The sequence below is a fragment of the Sylvia atricapilla genome, chromosome 9, assembly GCF_009819655.1.
Source record: "Sylvia atricapilla isolate bSylAtr1 chromosome 9, bSylAtr1.pri, whole genome shotgun sequence".
Classification (NCBI taxonomy): domain Eukaryota; kingdom Metazoa; phylum Chordata; class Aves; order Passeriformes; family Sylviidae; genus Sylvia; species Sylvia atricapilla.
This window is the reverse complement of record NC_089148.1, coordinates 13290553-13307242: the sequence shown is the minus strand read 5'-3', so window position 1 is coordinate 13307242 and position 16690 is coordinate 13290553. Positions and strand designations below refer to the sequence as shown.

At 48.1% G+C, this 16690-nt stretch overlaps 1 protein-coding gene across 1 annotated transcript; it reads right to left on the bottom strand.

Annotated features, from left to right (window-relative positions):
* Positions 1-4581: 4581 nt before the first annotated feature.
* Positions 4582-15594, bottom strand: LOC136364840 (vitamin D3 hydroxylase-associated protein). The gene is made up of 15 exons (XM_066324940.1): positions 15204-15594; positions 14115-14228; positions 13634-13777; positions 13177-13310; positions 12696-12902; positions 12132-12172; positions 11435-11559; positions 10932-11057; positions 10168-10265; positions 9551-9650; positions 8945-8988; positions 8310-8349; positions 6112-6220; positions 5130-5275; positions 4582-4860 (listed from the first exon to the last, which is right to left on the bottom strand). Exons 1-15 carry the CDS (start codon positions 15411-15413, stop codon positions 4732-4734), a joined length of 1767 nt encoding a protein of 588 aa, XP_066181037.1. The 5' UTR covers positions 15414-15594; the 3' UTR covers positions 4582-4731.
* Between the last annotated feature and the right edge of the window lie 1096 nt (positions 15595-16690).

Sequence of the window (16690 nt, the reverse complement as noted above, 5' to 3'; positions counted from 1 at the left end):
AAGAGGTAAGAGAGTTAAGAGAGTTAAGAGTAGCAGGAAGGAGAGGAAGAAGAGGTAAGAGAGTGAGGTCTTTGTTACAATACATTATATCTTCTTTTGTGATGAATATTCTAATTTACAAGTGAGCAACCAATACAAGACACAAAATCCTATAGAATCTACATACAGCCTGTAAGAACTACTATATTACCATACTGTGTTATATTTTAAACTCTAAAATCTACTCTTTAGACTTCTGTTTTGCTACATTGACCTTTGGATCCCTCAGCCAGCAGAAAGGTATTGTTCAATCAAAAGGGATTCTCCTTCAGCTAGCTAGGCTATTGTTTTCAGGTTGTATAGTAACTAAGACTCAGTATCCTACAACTCAAAGTCAGCTTTCATTTCTATTTCGATTATAGGTTTCATATTTTCAGAATCTTTTGCTAAGCAATCATATTTATAAGGTTTCCCTGATTCATCTTCCCCAACAGGAACCTAAAGGAGGGAAGCAGAGGGATGTCCCAAGTCAAACCTTAAGTCCACAGCAGAGGAGACAGACCTGCCTGACTTACAGGTCAATATTCACTTCTCCATGTTGATTTTGTCACCTGAATTGATCCAAGACCAAGGTCAAACCCACTAACGGAGTCCAGATAAAAGCCATGACCCTTTTCACTAGGAGAGTCAGCCTGTAACAGCTGGTCTGGGATTTCATTGTGGCATACACAGCATGCCCTTCACTTCGCTCATGCCAGGAAAAGGGAGTTAAACCAAGTCAGAGGGTCCCCTCCTGTCCCCAGCAAGACCTGCAGCATCTTTGCTTGCAAGAGCAAAACTGCACTGGTTCACTATCAGCAGGTTCAGCTCTCATGCACACTGGGTCTTTTCTGAAATTCTTATAACTGAACTGTTTTCTCTCTAAATTGGTAAAAAACATCTTTGTCAGCCTTATCAGCCCATTTTGATTAAAATGACAAAGACTAAATCCTGACAGCTGTGTCTTGTGTTCATGTATTTGTAACCAGACACTCTGATGCTCTTTTAAAAACTATTTACAAAATGAGGCATGTTAACTATGCTGCTCTGAAAGAATTTTTAAGACATTTTTGCAAAATACTGAAATCATAGTGAAATGGGCTGGACTCCTCTGGGGAGCTTGTTCAAGCTGGCTCAGAGGGATGAATAAGTGTTTGCTGTGAACTTTCCAGTTTCTGACTCATTTCAGCCTGGAATATCCATTGGAAGCATAATACTTTCCTCAGTTCCACTCCAACTCCACCAGCACTCACAGAACATAACAACTGCTAAGTAACTTTCCCCTACCTAAGCTGCAACTTTCCAAACACCAAGGACATCAGTTGAGAGGTGAAGGTCTGTCTCTAGCAACCCTTTTTCACATTGCTCAGCCAGGACCCTGCTGGCTTTTCCTGAATAAACTGTGATAGGATGGAAAGAGAGAACTCCCATAGCAATCCTCATACCTCTGACAGCAGGGGCTGCTTTCTCTCCTGACTATCCCTGTATTTTTCCCACTTCTATGGGTTTTGCACTATTTTCCTTCAGATTTTCCATAGCCAAGTTCTATGAATCCTACTTAGAACTTGTCCAGCAAGGCAGAGATATGATCAGAATGTGTGCTGCAGAGAGCAGTTAGTTCTTCACCAGAAGTCCAGGAGCATTCCTATTTCTCCCATCATGTCTGGTGTCTTGCACAGGTCTGTCCCCACTGAGTGACAGCTGTGACTTCAGTGCCCTGATGGTGAGAGACTGGCGCGTTCCCAGCTGCTGCATGACTGGGCACAAATCTTACAGCAGGAGGATGGGCTCTCATTGGTCTCCCATGGGCAAGCAGGGATTGTAGGAGGCTGGAGAACAGTAAGAACAGAACAGGAAAGGAAAAAAAAAATAAAGAAAGAGCAGACTGAGATCATGCTTGGAGGGATGAGGATTTGTGCAATAAACAGCCATTTCAGAGTGAAAGATGTACCAACCCTAATTCTTGCGTGTTTTTTGTATGTTTCAAGGGTGAGCCTTGTTATGTTCAGGTGTTTCATTTCACCCGCTTTTTGAACATTTGCTTTAAGCTTCTCTAACTACCACCTTCCTTGAAACTTGTTTGAAGTGAATGTCTGGGATCCTGGGAATATTTGTGTCCCTAATTTTCTCTGCCACTGTCTGCTACATAGCGAGCTCTGTGTGTTTTGGATACTGTAAGGGGACACCTGACCTGTTCTAACCACTCATGTTCTGTGGGTGTAAGTCCTTCTAGGGAATTTTATTTGCTCCTATTGTTGTGATTATGCAAGAATGTGAACTGCAAACTAAAGAAAAAGTCCTGCAAAATTAGGTAAAAACAAATAAAAGCCCTGGATTTTCTGATGCCTCAATCTCTCAACCTTGCTTGGTTACTTATCTGACCACAGAATGAAATGTGGATTAAGGAGGGCAGATTTAAATTATTAAAATCAAGAGGGAGGAGGAAAAATGATCAAAGACCACAGCCAGGATATTGTGCTGAGGATGAAAGAAACTAGTAAAAACAAAGCCCTTTTGACCCAAGCAGCATTGGTACATAATACACTGAGACAGAGCAAAGCCTGGACTTTGCTCAGTGCTGGGCAGCTGGACAAGCACTCTGCAAACACACACTGCAGCTCTGCAAGGGCTGCACAGCCCGAGCCCACAGCTCCTGTGAAGGAGCTGCAGCAGGGCTGCAAACAGCAGCACTGTGCTGGGGGCTGTGGAAGGGGCTGACATTTTTTCTCCAGCTTGGAGGAGGCCTGGAGGAAGAACTCTGCAGAAAACTTGATGTTACGTCCTGCTAAAGGCCTTTCTCTGCTAGTGCTTCAGCACTCGACCTCACCAGAGTGCTCTCAGCATCACTCCCCCCACTTGTCTCTACATTTATGCAGCAATGGCAACAGATGTCATGAACAACCTGGCTGAAGAAGGGCCCTAAATTTTAACCAGAAAGGTGCTTTGCTGTCTGCCCAGCTGAGGCATTTACCTGGTCTGTAAATTCCTGAACAGACCCCTAAATCAGGTCCAAACATGTATCTTATTTCCCTCACACTTGTTCAGCATTTTTCTGAATGTTTTCTCTACTTCATCCACTTCAGCACCAGGAGTTTTATCTGAGCATCCATGCTCTCTGCATCTGCTGACGCACATCATAGGGAGAAATTCCCCTGGTCTGCTGGGTCTGGGAGCGAGTGCTGCAGGAGCCTGAGATCTAGTGACTGGCTGGAGGCAGGAGAGAGGAGAGTGGGAAGAACAGCAAATCCCTTTTGGAGACATCCTCAAGGAGCAGCTGGAATGCAGAGCACAAGTTTGCCTGGAGAAATTCCTCTTACAAACAGGACTTTTTCACTTGGCTCAGCCTTGCGAGGAGATGGAGGGATACAGGAGGGAAGGACACAGACCTTTCCTTGAAAAAACAAGGTTTGTGCATGCTCAGGTCTAGCCAGGAATGCTACCTGGACAGATTACTTGTTTAATGGAGATCTCCCATCTTCCCTTTGAGAGGACAGGTAAAGACCCTTTGCTCCTGGCCTGAGAGGGTCACAGTCCCTCCACAGGCTCCCCCCATGCCGGGGCTCGGTGCCTGGTGCCCCCAGCAGCAATCCTACAGGGGCAGGGCATCTCCTGGGAGCAGGGTGTGCCAAGGAGCCTCTCCCGGCACGGGTCAGAGGCTGGTGAGTCAGGCTGTGTGACTGTCACACTCTCTTTGTGACTCAGCCCTGCCGGTGGCCACGGGAGGCAGCTGGATGACTGCAGCATCCCTCCACAGCCCCGGGGAGGCAGGTGAGTACCAAGGACAGTCACACCTTCTCTGTCCCGGCACGCTTGGGGAAGGAATGGCCCTAATGAGCATTGCTAATGATCGTGCTTTATTTCAACACACACTTGCTTATTCATCTCCTTCATCACTCCGCCTTTGTCCTCCAGCCTCTTCTTCCACCCTGAGAGTGAAGGACGGGTCAAGAAACAGCGTGCAATTGTCATGGTGTTGTTTGGAAGCACCCAACAGAGAAATAGCCTAAGTGTAGCCACAGAAATGCTTTCTCACTTTCCCCTGAAGTGTTTGTAGGCAATACACCCCCATCTTTTCCCATTGCTTAACTGGAAGAAATAATGAGGAGCAGGAGTGATGATAGAACATTTAACATTTCTCTCTGCTGATGGTTAAACAGAGAACATTATTCTTTGCACTGCCCTGCACAGCTAAACTGCTGGATGGTGTGGAGATCTAGACAGCAAATGAGTTCATGAAGGGGACAAGTTTGTGGAGGAGAGCTTTCTTGGCAACTGCTTAAACCCATGGGCTGACTGCAAGTCCTTGCCAAAAAGTCTCTTGGCCAAACAATGGCACAGCCAGAAAGGGAATCCTGCATTTACCAGGTTATAATTTCCCACAAATATCTACCCCTGCCCACTGTTAGATATAAAATATTGCAATAAACAGCTCTTTGTCTCACAGCATACAACAAATAATATTAAAATGTTGTTATTGGATCCTTTTGGTCCAGAATGAACTTCTTTCTTTTGCTTTTTTGACTCAGTTAAACAATGAAGGACAATTTAGACAGAGATTTTTGCTGACTACTTTTAAACCAAATTCAGTGCCACTTTATTAAAACATTAGTTTGGAGCTTTCAACTCACTATCTACTTTGCTTCACGTCAGGTAGAAGGTGGCTGGAGTGGAGAGCAGGGAATGAAAATCCATCCCACTGGAGGCTCCCAGAAATCACACATTTCTCTTCGTGCCTCGGGCCAGAGTCTCCACCTCCTTCATGAAGCGCAGGCACAGCTCCTCCTGCCAGGGCAGAGCCACGCACTGCACGGCCACGGGCAGCCCCACGGCTCCTTCCACAGCCTGCAAAAACCAAGGGCAGTGCTGAGTCAGGGCACCCAGGCAGGCACGGGACACTGCAGGAAGGGAGGGCAGAGGAAGGCAAAGGAGGGCACAGCTGCCAGGCTGGCAAACACCAGCCCTGCTGCACCACAGGGTGCTGGGAGAGTGGATGCAAACTGCGCTCCTAAACAAGCTCCCACTCTCACTAGGAGATGTAGACAAGCCTGGGGACAATGTCCCAGAATTGTCACTCTGCTGGCTGTTAAGACTCGAGCTCTTTTCCTGCTGACCTCCTTCAGCCTCTTGTCCCAGGGGTCTCTGTAATGTCCTTGGTAGTGCTTCAGTTCTTCTTCATCAGCCCTTGTGACAGTGCTGACCGGCACCACCCCGGCAGGGAAGTTCAGCACGTTGTACAAATTGGTGTAGGAAGTGGCAGCTGGAACACAGAGCATGCAAAATGGCAAAATTTAATGTGCTGGGCCAGCAATGACCTTCAGATGATAACTTGAATTGCAGGAATTGCAGACTGGAGTTGCTGGTCCAGAGGAGGCCCTGAAAACATGCTGCCTCAAAGGGACTTTTGATGGAGAGGTGTGAGTGCCAGAGAGCAGAGAGTGACCTGTGCCTTCACCTGTCACTCATGTGGAGATTAGATATGCTCTGGGAGGGACCAATTCAGAGTCTACATCTATCCCTGGGGAAAAATCCCAGCTGTCTTTTCAAGATATTCCTGATGTCCAGTTCCATAACATCACCATGGGGATTTTGGATCCCAAAAGGTCATTGCTGGAGGGATGGAGGACCCTGACTGTTTGCTGTAAGCTATATATATATAAAAAGGGTCTTTTTCTGCAAGTCACATGCAATGAGCCTTCCTGCTGTTTGCAGAGTCCTGGAAAATGTGAGACAGCTGCATCCAAAAGAGCAACTTTGGTCCTGTACCAAAGTCTACCACAGCTGTCCTCACTGCCACTCTCTGCTGCAGGAGTAGCTCCAGGGCTTTCTGCAGCAGAAAAACAGGGAAAACTCACCAATGAACAACTGGGACAGAGGGACCACTAATTGCTGCCCCATAATCATCCAAACATCTTCAGCTCAGATGAGGTGGGGGTGTGAGAAGACCCAACCAGGGGCCTCTCCTTTCCTTTTCCCAGAGGGAAGAGCGAGCACCGTGCATGGTTTGGGCAATGTCCATGGCACTCAAGCATCCTGCTGCAGCTCTGGCCACAAACAGGACCTGTGTGTGTGCAGGGACTCCTCAGGGGATGTTACCAAAGAGCTTCCCAGCGTAGCCGTGATTGAAGGCTGGCCCCAGCGCGGGACAAAGGATCACATCCAGCCTCAGCTCCCTCCATTTGGAGATGAATTCCTTGCGGTAAGCCTGGGAGGAAGGGCAGAGAGGATGGCAGACAGGTCTGTTGGACAGCAGTGGCAGAAGAACAATGCTGACACAGAGGAAAAGGAGGGAGAAAGCCTTCCTGGATACAGCAATAACAAAAAATTACGATAAAATCTGAGCGGTGCTTTGAAAGGGTCAAAGAGTTTGTTCTTCCACTTTTAGGTTTCCTGTCATGTGCTGCCCAGACCTAGACATTAATGCTAGGTGTGTGTGCTTCAGAACTGATTTATTTGAGTATTAACCCAATCCTTTCCATGAACAGCTTTTTTTCAGAATTATATTGAATGAAGACCAACAGCAGTTTGTTTGGATGACTAAAAAGTCACATTACCTGAAAGCTTTGGTTATTCTGGTAGGAGTATTAAAAAACATGAATCCAAAATACTTCCACAAAACCTTCTTTCATTCTGCATGAGGATACAGGTAAGGAAAAGAAGCAGCAAGAGATATTTAGGCCAGCCCCAGGACAGCCCCCACAACACAGGAGCACAGCTTCAGGACTGTACTGCAGGTGCAAGAGAGATCCAGATTTGTAGTCTGGTTTACCACAGCTCTGCTGAACATCAGGCAATGAATGAATTCACCCCCAAAGAGATGTCCCACTTTGTCTTAGCAAACAGACACAGATGGAACCACAGTACAGTTGTTTCTGCAGCCATTTTCTGACTACAGGGACACATCTCTCCCATGGCCCAGCCCCTGTCCTTTCACAGCAAGTTTTCTGTACAAGAATCTTCCAGCTCTCTCACAAAAGACCTCGCCTTGGGGCTATTTTTTAGTCTGACCTCAATTTCCACCTGCAGTCTCAGATCCTTCCTGCTGAAAGTTTAACAAATGAGATGTGTTTCCAGGAAACACAGTCACTGCAGCTAACCTGATTCTTTCTTTGTCGTTTTTTCTGAGAGAAAAGCTGGTCACTAGCCAAAAGTTTTGAATCAGCTCTTGTTTGCAGTAGATGCAGACATGTGAATATGGTTTCACTGAACTGTAACAATTCAAAATAACTTTGAAGCCACCAAATCTTATAAAGTGTTTTTTGGTGGTTTTTTTTTTTTTTTTTTTTTTTTTTTTGGTGGCTTTTTTTCTATGTGTTTTGTTGGTTTGCCTGTCTTGGTTTTTTTATGTTTATTTGCTGGGTTTGGTTTTCTGTGGGTTTTTTTTTTTCAGGAGTGGGAGAGGAATCAGTTTTCACCATAAAAAAACCCCATGCCTATTTCATTTCAAACACTCCCACCAGTGACCAGGCAGCTTTTTGGGAGTTTTTCCTCTGCCCTATAATTTGTCAGACCACAATGCACACCCATGGAGTGAGTGGCACTGATAGAGGCTGGTGGTGCAGGCTGGGGGGATATTTCTCCTCAGGGAGGATTGTGAGGGTGTTCCAGGGAAGACAGACCCTGCCTTGTGGGAGGACACCAAAACAGCCTCTTCAGCGTTGCAAAACACCAGCTGAAAGAGGATACTCTCTATAAATAGATGGAGGCGGCAGAAAATGCCAGAGAGGAGAGGTGCTATTTAAACCCAAGGACAAAAATAAAATAAGGATAAACTGGAAGGGAGTAAAGAGCACGGGAAACATGGAGGTTCCCAACCATCAGAGCAGACACAAGAGGAGGCAGTCAATAAAACCAAACTGAAGCATAAAACTCAGCTGGTTTAAAAGAGGAACCTGGTCAGCTTGTGGCAGCACTGGATGCAGCTGTCCAGGGAAAAGCTTCCTGTCTGAGGTTCCTGATCTCAAATGAGTTCATAAGGAAGCTACCTAAGTCACAGAGTTCATGTACAAAATTTTGGACTTCTAATGTCTCTGCTTGATAGTTCAAGCATGGCCTTAGCTCAGAACAGTAAAACCTAATACCTGAAATGAAGAATTCAAAACAAGAGACAGAAAAGACAAAGTAAAGCCTCATCTTTAGTGGCTGCTCCTATGCTGTTTTTGCTTAGACAATGCAGGGCAAAGTATGGTGAATAGTTTCCAAGACCAAGTCCATCACAGAGTGCAAAGCAATTGCTTAGAAACTTTGGAGACCTCTCACAATAGTAAGAAAAATAAAATAAAAGTCACATTTACCTCCACTGCTCCATGCTGATCCCAGAGGTTTTTGGCAGATCTAGAAAGGTGGCAGAATTAATGAGCTTTGTGACTGTGGCAACAGAAAACAATTAAGAAAATGCACAGACAGCCCATTGTTCTGGGAACAAGCAATGGCACCGCCCAGCTGATCCCCTGGTGCACACATGTTTACAGGTACATCAAAAGAGCTTTTGTCAAAGCGTGCCAGAAGACCTGGATAAAAATCAGTCTTCTGAATTCATTTGCTGCCAGTTTGGTGTGTCTGTGCCTCCTTTGGAGGTGCAGGTACCTCACACCACACTGCAGGAGCAGGCAGAGACCTCTGCAATAACTCGGCACATGATGCTCTGGGTACCACCCGGTGAGGAGAACAGCCCTTATCTCCCTGTGCTGATCTCCATGGAGTCGTCCTAGCTCTGTCACTCTGAGGATCCTTAAGCTCTTAAAACCACCCCTGGCTGAGAAGCCCTGGATGAGCCAGTGCTGAGCCCAGCTGGTGCAGAGGCAGCACACATTCACCTGGCTCAGCCTGTGCCCCACAGTCCCGTGGCAGGGCTTTGCACAGCCTACATGAGCAGGTGGGCACAGCCAAGCACATCCCCTTTCTCCAGAGCCACCTCAGTGTGTCTTACCCCACTCCACAGAGAGCGCCGAGGTCCCGAGCAATTCGTGGGTACTTTTGGAAGAGAGAGAAAAACCTGGGATTAGTCAGCAGCAAGGCAGCTGGAGTAGCTGGCTACCCTGTCACTGCATTTTGGGCATCTGTCTCTGTCCTAGCAGAAGTGGCTCTGAAGGACAGGCCAGTTCCAGTGAAGTGGGTTTACTCCCATGATAATTTACATATTTAATCACTACAACTCATACAAATAAGGCTCTAGACCACACTAGTAGTCCTGGAGAGCATCTTCTGGATGTGGGAATGCTGTTTAGATCCTCACTAGTGATATCCATTCTCCTGGAGCTCATTGCTGGAAGAGCTGTATGCTCAGAGGTTTCTTGAGAAAGGATTATATTTCGACCACCCCATGCAAAACTCCCACAAAAGGCTGTCAGACTCACTTGATAAGTTCAGCTTGGGTTTAAAAATTAAATGTATTTCACTATGAAGCCCTGCAGGCACTTAACATTTTATCTACAGCCAAGCATTCCTGGGTGGTACAATTTACCTCCCTGCACAAGGAAACCTCCCCACCTCGCAGACCTCCTATAACACAGGTGAGACACATCCACACACTTACTATGGGTTTCAAAGCAATAGCCAAGATCCTTTTCACCAGGGCAGGAAGCCTGTAAGTATTGTACTGGGATTTCAGGTTGGGATCCACGATGTCTCCTTTGCTGGAAGAGCAGAGAGTGAAAAAGTCAGGACAAGTCACCTGTAGACAAGCCACAGAGCAATAGTAACAACAGTGCTGCTCCCAAGGCAGGCTTCGTCTTGGAGGGGAGTTGCTAGAAGACAAAATCTGCCCGTTTCAGTAGAAAACACTGAGCAGTAGATGCTGAGGTGTAAATGTTCGTTGTAAAAGTGACAGATAAATCAGTTCTTTACTGCCTGTGCCATCAGGGCCATAAAGTTCTGGGGGGCTTTGCAGTGGTGGGGGAACACACAGCCTGGGCACACTGAGGCAAGAGAGTGGCTGGCTGAGCACCTCTCGTGTTACCTGTGTGTGTGAACTCCCTGCTGCTCGTGCTGAAGTCACCCTGCCAGAAACTGCTCCTCTGCTGCTCATTATCCAGTTTGCATACACAATATAAATGCTCTGGATGCAGCCACTGGCCTCACAGCTGCAGGTTTCACAGCCCACACAGCAATGGGGGCTCGCAATATTTACCCGATATCAAAATGTTTACTCACAAGCAGTCCACCAGGTGGGCGGCCCCATCTGAGAAAATCCCTCTGGTGAACAGCTCATCCACCACGTAGTCAATCTTTGGCAGGGCAAAGGGAACAAGCTGCAAGAAAACCATCCCTGTCCAAGAGGCAGCAAAGGTGAGTGACTCACAGAGCCCTCCGTGAGCCTTCCTGCCTCACCAGTGGTCACCAGATGTCAGTGGGAAACTTACTTTGCTGCTCTAGGACAGCAAGGCCTCATTTTCATCTGCTTGCTGTCCTTTCCCATTAGTCCTACACAAGGCATTAATTGCTCCACATTCTTAGAAACCTCAAACTACAAATTTTAATTTTTTTAAAAAAATTATTTTGCATCATTGGAGCAGCTACCATAGAGAAATCTCCACTGGTGGAACCACAGAAAAATGTAGGCTAAAAGAAGCCCCTGGAGGGTCAACTGCTGCAACCTCCTTCCCACTTACCCACTAAGAAATCTGTAAGCTGTGTTTAACAGCTGAGGGATCATGGAAACTGTTTTGAATTTGATATTCATGGGAACACCAAGCATGAGTGAAAAAACAGTGCTTGGGGTGACTTGGTGATACCTGAACACAATTATCACGTCTGCTAGGACAGAAATATAAGCAAGATCACTCCAGTTTAGAAAACAAGCTGTTACATTTGCCTTTCTCTTTTACGGGGAGCAATAGGGGAGATGGAAAGTGATTTATTCTATTTTGTTAGAAGCAGGCAAACAGCTCCAGGCAACCACAGGCATGGGAACCCACCGTATGCCCTGCATCCTGGAGGAGCTTCCTGGTGTGCTGGACAGCCCTTTTCATGCTGGGCGAGGGCTGGAAGTAACCATCTCCTTCGTAATACCCGACACGGAGAGGCCGTGAGCTGGTGTAAACCTGAGAGAAGAGGAGCCATGGCTTGCATCCAGGAGGAGAGCAGGACTGGACTGTTCCCAGGGCTCAGGGAGGCACCAACTGAAGTCTCCAGGGCTGGGGGAGTGATGGGAGGAACAGGGCTGGTGAAAAGCAGAGCTGCCCAGAACACAGGTCTGCAGCAGTGGTCCTTGGTATGGTTTTAGTGGCACCACCTCCTGCCTGCCAACCCTGCTGCATGGCTGCTTCTTGGGGTCACTCATGCTGGGTGTCCTCTGTCCACATGGATGTGTGTTTCCCTGGATTCTTTGCTATCTTGGACATGAAACCAGACAGGAATCTCTGGAGATTGTACTTTGTTGCTGGGCAGATGGAGACATGGGATTACCTCTGAGCCTCACCTGCTCATCAAAGGGGATGGGGGGCACGGTGGGGTCCAGCTGGAACATCTCCTGGCAGAGCAGAGCCTTCATGCACAGGGCCAGGCTGTCCACGTCCCTCGCCATGGGCCCCAGCATCGCTGTCACTGCGAGCACAAAGGGCCTGTCACTGCAGCCAGGCTGTCACAGAGGTACTGGTGAGGCTCCAGCAAGGGGGAGTTTCAGGCCAGGGAAAGGAAGTGGGGAATGAGTGTAATGAGCAAGGAGGCCCAGCAGGAATGATACGTCAGTCTCAGAGCAGAGGCAGCCTAATGAGCCTAATGACCTCTTGGGCCAGGCTTCTGCAGCCATGAGGAGAGAGGGCTGCAGCCTTCCTGCCAGTGCTGCCTGGCAGCAGCTGAAGCTGCCAGAGTCTCCTGGCAGCATCTCCAGTGAGACATCCCAGTCCTTTGGCATCCGCACCTCACACCTCTCCAGCTTACTGCACTGCCTGATTCCATTCCACCGCTGCACTGATCTCATCCTGCTGAGGTTCAGCCAACACCAGCCAACACAGAACAGAACAAATGGGGCAAATTGTCACAGCACCAGGCTGTTTTAACAGGTCACTGCTTTGGCCATGAGGCACAGAGCAGAGCAAGCACACTTGCTGGCATTTCAGTAGCAGCAGATATAAGAGGCAAAGGTTTGACGTAGTAACATGTGATCATGGACTTACCTGATTGCATTCCTACGAGAGGGGAAACGACTCCCTGTTTGCTGGGAACACAATGGGAGAAGCAGATTAGCAGCAGGCTGCCGGGCAGGTCACCATGCTCAGTTGCAAATTTCCCATTTGCCCTCAACCAAATCTAGGAGGGAAGAAGTTCCTGCAAAAACTCAACACTTCCTAGGCTATGAAGAAGACTTTCATGGTCTGGAAGCTGCTAGGGACAGTATTTCTCATCTCTTTTGCCTGCTGTAACTAATTCCTTATCTATGGGCAAATCGCCTGTGATAAACGGAGAACTCTTACGAGCAAAGCAAGGGCTGCAAAACATCTGAAAAGGAGATCATCCTGTAGTATTTGCTTTCAGCTTCCTGGCCAGCACTATTAAAACCTGAATAAAGTCTTTGTTGGGATACAGATCGAAGCCATCTTGTGTTATTAACGGAGCAAGTTCAATGCTAACTTAACCCTGGAGGAAACCACAGGCATTACTACTACAAGGTTTGATGCACTGTTTGAACACCCTGCAGGCTCCACAGTGGGTGGGAGCAGAGGACAGGAGCTGGGATGTACCTGATCCTGTTGCCCGTGGGTTTGAGGCCGCAGAGCCCGCAGAAGCTGGAGGGCAGGCGGATGCTGCCGGCCACATCGGAGCCGATGCCCAGGATGGAGCCGCCGCCTGCAATCAGAGCTCCCTCTCCTCCCGAGGAGCCCCCGGGACTCTTCTGCGGGTTGAGAGGGTTCAGGGTCTGCCCAAAGATGAGGTTGCTGCAGTCGTAGCTGGGGAGAGGAAGATTGGCAGGTGAGTGAGATGCTTCTGCCTCTGTGGACCATAAATACAGGGAATAGAGCCCCGTGCAGGGATGGGTGTGGAATTAAGGTGGAGTTGGCATGAAGTAGATTTGTTGAGACAGCTGAATTTAAGCAGAAAGAGGCATCAAAGACAAGAGAAATCATCTGAGATCGAAGTAAGGGGGCAATTAACGTGCATGATTAGCTTGGCTAGCAAGAGGCACGTGTCACAGTGTTTCCATGAAGGCAAACATGGCATTACTTTATCATGGTCTGCGGGATGTTGGTTTTCACAAAGGGGATTCCCCCCTGGTGCTTTAGAACCTGGACAATGACGCTGTCTTCCTCCTTCACTTGGCCCAGAAATTTCACCATCCCTCCAGAGGAGATGTGGCCCTTGGGGACGGGAAACAAAGCTCTAGGTACAGGAGAGATGTCACAGCAGGAGCAGTGACAAAACCACACCTAAATCGTGATGCCTCTGGTAGCAAAGTTCCCACCTAACTTTTCTCAGAGGCAGAGCAGGACCTGACTACCTCAGGGAAAACCAGATTCAGAACAGGTTAGAAGTTTCTGCAGAAACCAAAATTTTAATCATAAGAAAGGCAGGCTTGCTGCTCCCATAATATTGGATCCAGAATATTGGATCCCAGGATCCTTGTCTGAGGGAACTGTTGGCCAGTCCTGATGAGGATGGAACAGAGGAACTGTGGATGTACCTTGCAGTTAATGTGGTCCTTGATGCTGATGGGAATGCCATAGAGCAGCCCCTTCTCCTTTTGCTTCTTCAGTTTCTGGAGCTGATCCTCACATCCATGAATGAAGTCTGTCAGACAGTTCACCTCCTGATTCACCTCCAAAGCCTCTCCAGAACAGAGAAGAGTAGCAAGACAGAAGGATGGGTGGAAGAAGACATTACATATTGAGTTTTCAAGCTGAATTTTCAACCTTCTCAAAACTTCAGCACTATTGAGATTTTATGTAAAAGCTTTATGTTTTTGTTTTTTTTTCTGAGATATTTTTCTGCCCTGGATTCTGTCCTGCTTATTTGCCTGTAGGCCACCCTTCCGACATCACACTACCAAAAACTGTAACTGCCAGAACTGCTGGTTCTCTCAGCAAATGATCTGATTTTAAATCTGAAAGTCCCACTGTAGGAGAGCCCTGCAGCATCCCTGTCATACTGGAGGTATCACTCACTTTGTTCATATAGGCGTAGAGGACACTTTCTGGGGACAGAGACCCCTCCTTCAGCTTCTCTGCCAGCTCCACCATTGTCAGTGAGAGGATATGTGAGGTCTGGGTGCCTGGGTTCTGCCAAGGGTGGAGAATTGGGTACAGAGGGAAGAAAAAGACAGAAAAGGTTGGTTAAGGCTGTAAATACCCAATTCTAACATCTGCTCAGCAATCACCTTGAGTAGAAAATTGTAGGATATATGCCCTGTAGACATGCAGACCTCCCACAGAGCACTGTGTGTGCTGGAGTGGGGAATTTACAGATGGGGAATTTGCTGAGTCTTAGTTAATAAAACTAGAATTCAAAACAGGCAGAAAATTGCAACTTGACTGGAGAGTTGCATAAACTTGTAAGAATGTTTTGACCTGTCTCTGTTTACTCTCTTACAGGCCTTCACTCCCCTTCTAACTCTACCTTACTGAACAGCAGTTCAACCAGCTAAAGTTTTACAGAATTTATCATTAACAAGGGAAAAAAAATAGTGTGTGGGCTGTTTGCAACCTCCCTTCCAAGAAAAGAATAGCAGGAGATATTTCTTCTGGATTTAGAGCAATTCCAAAGGCCTGACCTCCTAAAATCCAGATGCTTCTTTACCTGGGCATGGGCGGGAGGAAACGGCTTTTGGTCACTGATGTGCAGATGTTGGGAGGATGTGGAACTCCCTTGTACTTTGAGGATGATTGGGCAGACAGATCCTTACGGAGGGGCAGAGAAAGGAGGATGGGAGAGGAAAGGCTTGGCAATAGGGATGGATGAGGGGAATGGGCATGGGAGGTCTGGAGTGGTGACCTGATTGAGAAGGTCCCAAACACCAATTTTTCTTCCATCCTCAGGATTTTCTCAAGGCTCTGTATTGAGAAATACTTAATTTACACTTTATGGGATGGCCTTTTGAGGCAATGGAGGGTGATGACCCTCACAAACATTGGGTTGGTGATGCTCCAAAACATGCCTGTGCCCCAGCCACCATTCACAGAGGGACTGATCAGAGCTCCCCCTTTTCTTTGGTTATCCAAATTATAACCCCTTCTTTGCATTTACCCCAAATTTACCTTTTGCTTAAGCCTGCGAGCTGCCTTCTCCATCCTCTCCAGGGCCAGATGCCGAGACCTCCTTGCCTCATCCATCTTCTGCTGGACCTGCCTTCTTCCCAGCCATTTCAGCAGCACCACGGCTGCAGCTGAGCTGCAGAGCAGAGCTGAGAGGGCACGAAGGTCTCCCCAGGATGGATCCAGGACCTGCCACAATCGCTCCTGGGTCATGATTTCTGTCTCTTAAGTCCAGCAGCAGACACCTGGCTCTCCCACCGGCCCCTCGGAGGGCTGATGAATACAGACTCTGCACTCGCCTGCTGTGCAGGATCAGCTCTGGAGCAGAGTTGCTTTAACAGAGCTCAGGAATGGACTTTGTGGACTTTGAAAGGGTCTGGCTGCTGGAGCAGCATTGCGGGTCAGGCTGCAAACCCTGTGGTCAGTGTGCTCAGCTCACTCAGCCTGGGGGGTTTCCCCAAGGCAGGGGTGTCCCCAAGGCTGTGTCTCCCCCAGCCAGTGGCTTTACCTGGCTACACACAGCGTTCAAAGCCAGCAAAGCCCAGCTCTGGGCTGGCCCTGCTGTACCCACATGTAATAATTAATGAACTTAAGCCCCTTGACAAGAAGTGCTCAGCCATCATCCCTGTCCCTCAGGCAGCATCACCTGCAGCCCCATGAGCCTGGGAAAACACAGTTCTGCTTGCCCTGGGGAACCTCATGTAGAGAGTCAAAGTGTCCCCCTGGAGAGATGGGAGCTCAGGGGAACCAAGAGAATGAAGGTACAACAATGACTCTGGAAATGCAGTGTGGAAGGAACTCTCTGAAGGTGCTTTCAAGGAACGACTGCTCTGTATTGTTTTCAAGGAAAGCCCCTTTGAAAAGCATTTTGGCAACCTGAATCAGAGGATGAGCACTTCTGGGAAATTCCCTCTGATGGATCCAGAGCCTGCTCTGCTGTTTCTAACCCATCCTCCACCCAGCAGAATGGAAAGGAGCTGGACCACGTAGTGTTACTGCCCCTTGCCAGGGATACCCACCCCGCCCAGGACTGTTCTGTGGCTTAGTGCAAAAAGGAGGGGCTGAAAAATTCTCAGTTCCCAAGCACCTGCAAGCCAACAGGGAAGGGTCAGGGGATGACTCTGAGAGCTCATTGCCAAGAGGCAAGGCAAGCTCCCTGGCTCTGGAGAGACCCTGGCTCTGCTCCAGTCAGGGGGGTAGCACAGCTTGTAAGGGGAGAGCGTCCAGAGCAACCATTGCTCTCTGTGGAGGGGTCTTGTCTGGGGACTGAAGCCAGTGGTCGTGCTGCTGTATCATGTTACCTTCTCTGTTACAGACATGTCCTGTGGGATTACTTCTGTGGCAGGGAGGAAGCTTGAGGAAGACATGAGACCTTGCAGAGAAACTGCTGACTGGAAAACTGAGAAGGATCCTCCCTATCTGGATGGATGGGGGGGGGTGAGGGCAGCAAAATGAGCCAAACAACTCAGTGTGGATGTCACCAACCTCTC

Excerpts from the sequence above, each read along its gene's own strand:
- LOC136364840 (XM_066324940.1), bottom strand. The coding sequence starts at position 15,413 with ATGACCCAGGAGCGATTGTGGCAGGTCCTGGATCCATCCTGGGGAGAC. Across the intron at positions 12,903-13,176 it reads ATCCCGCAGACCATGATAAA|CTACGACTGCAGCAACCTCA; the intron begins GTAATGCCATGT and ends TCCTCTCCCCAG. Across the intron at positions 4,861-5,129 it reads GGGACAAGAGGCTGAAGGAG|GCTGTGGAAGGAGCCGTGGG; the intron begins GTCAGCAGGAAA and ends TGGTTTTTGCAG.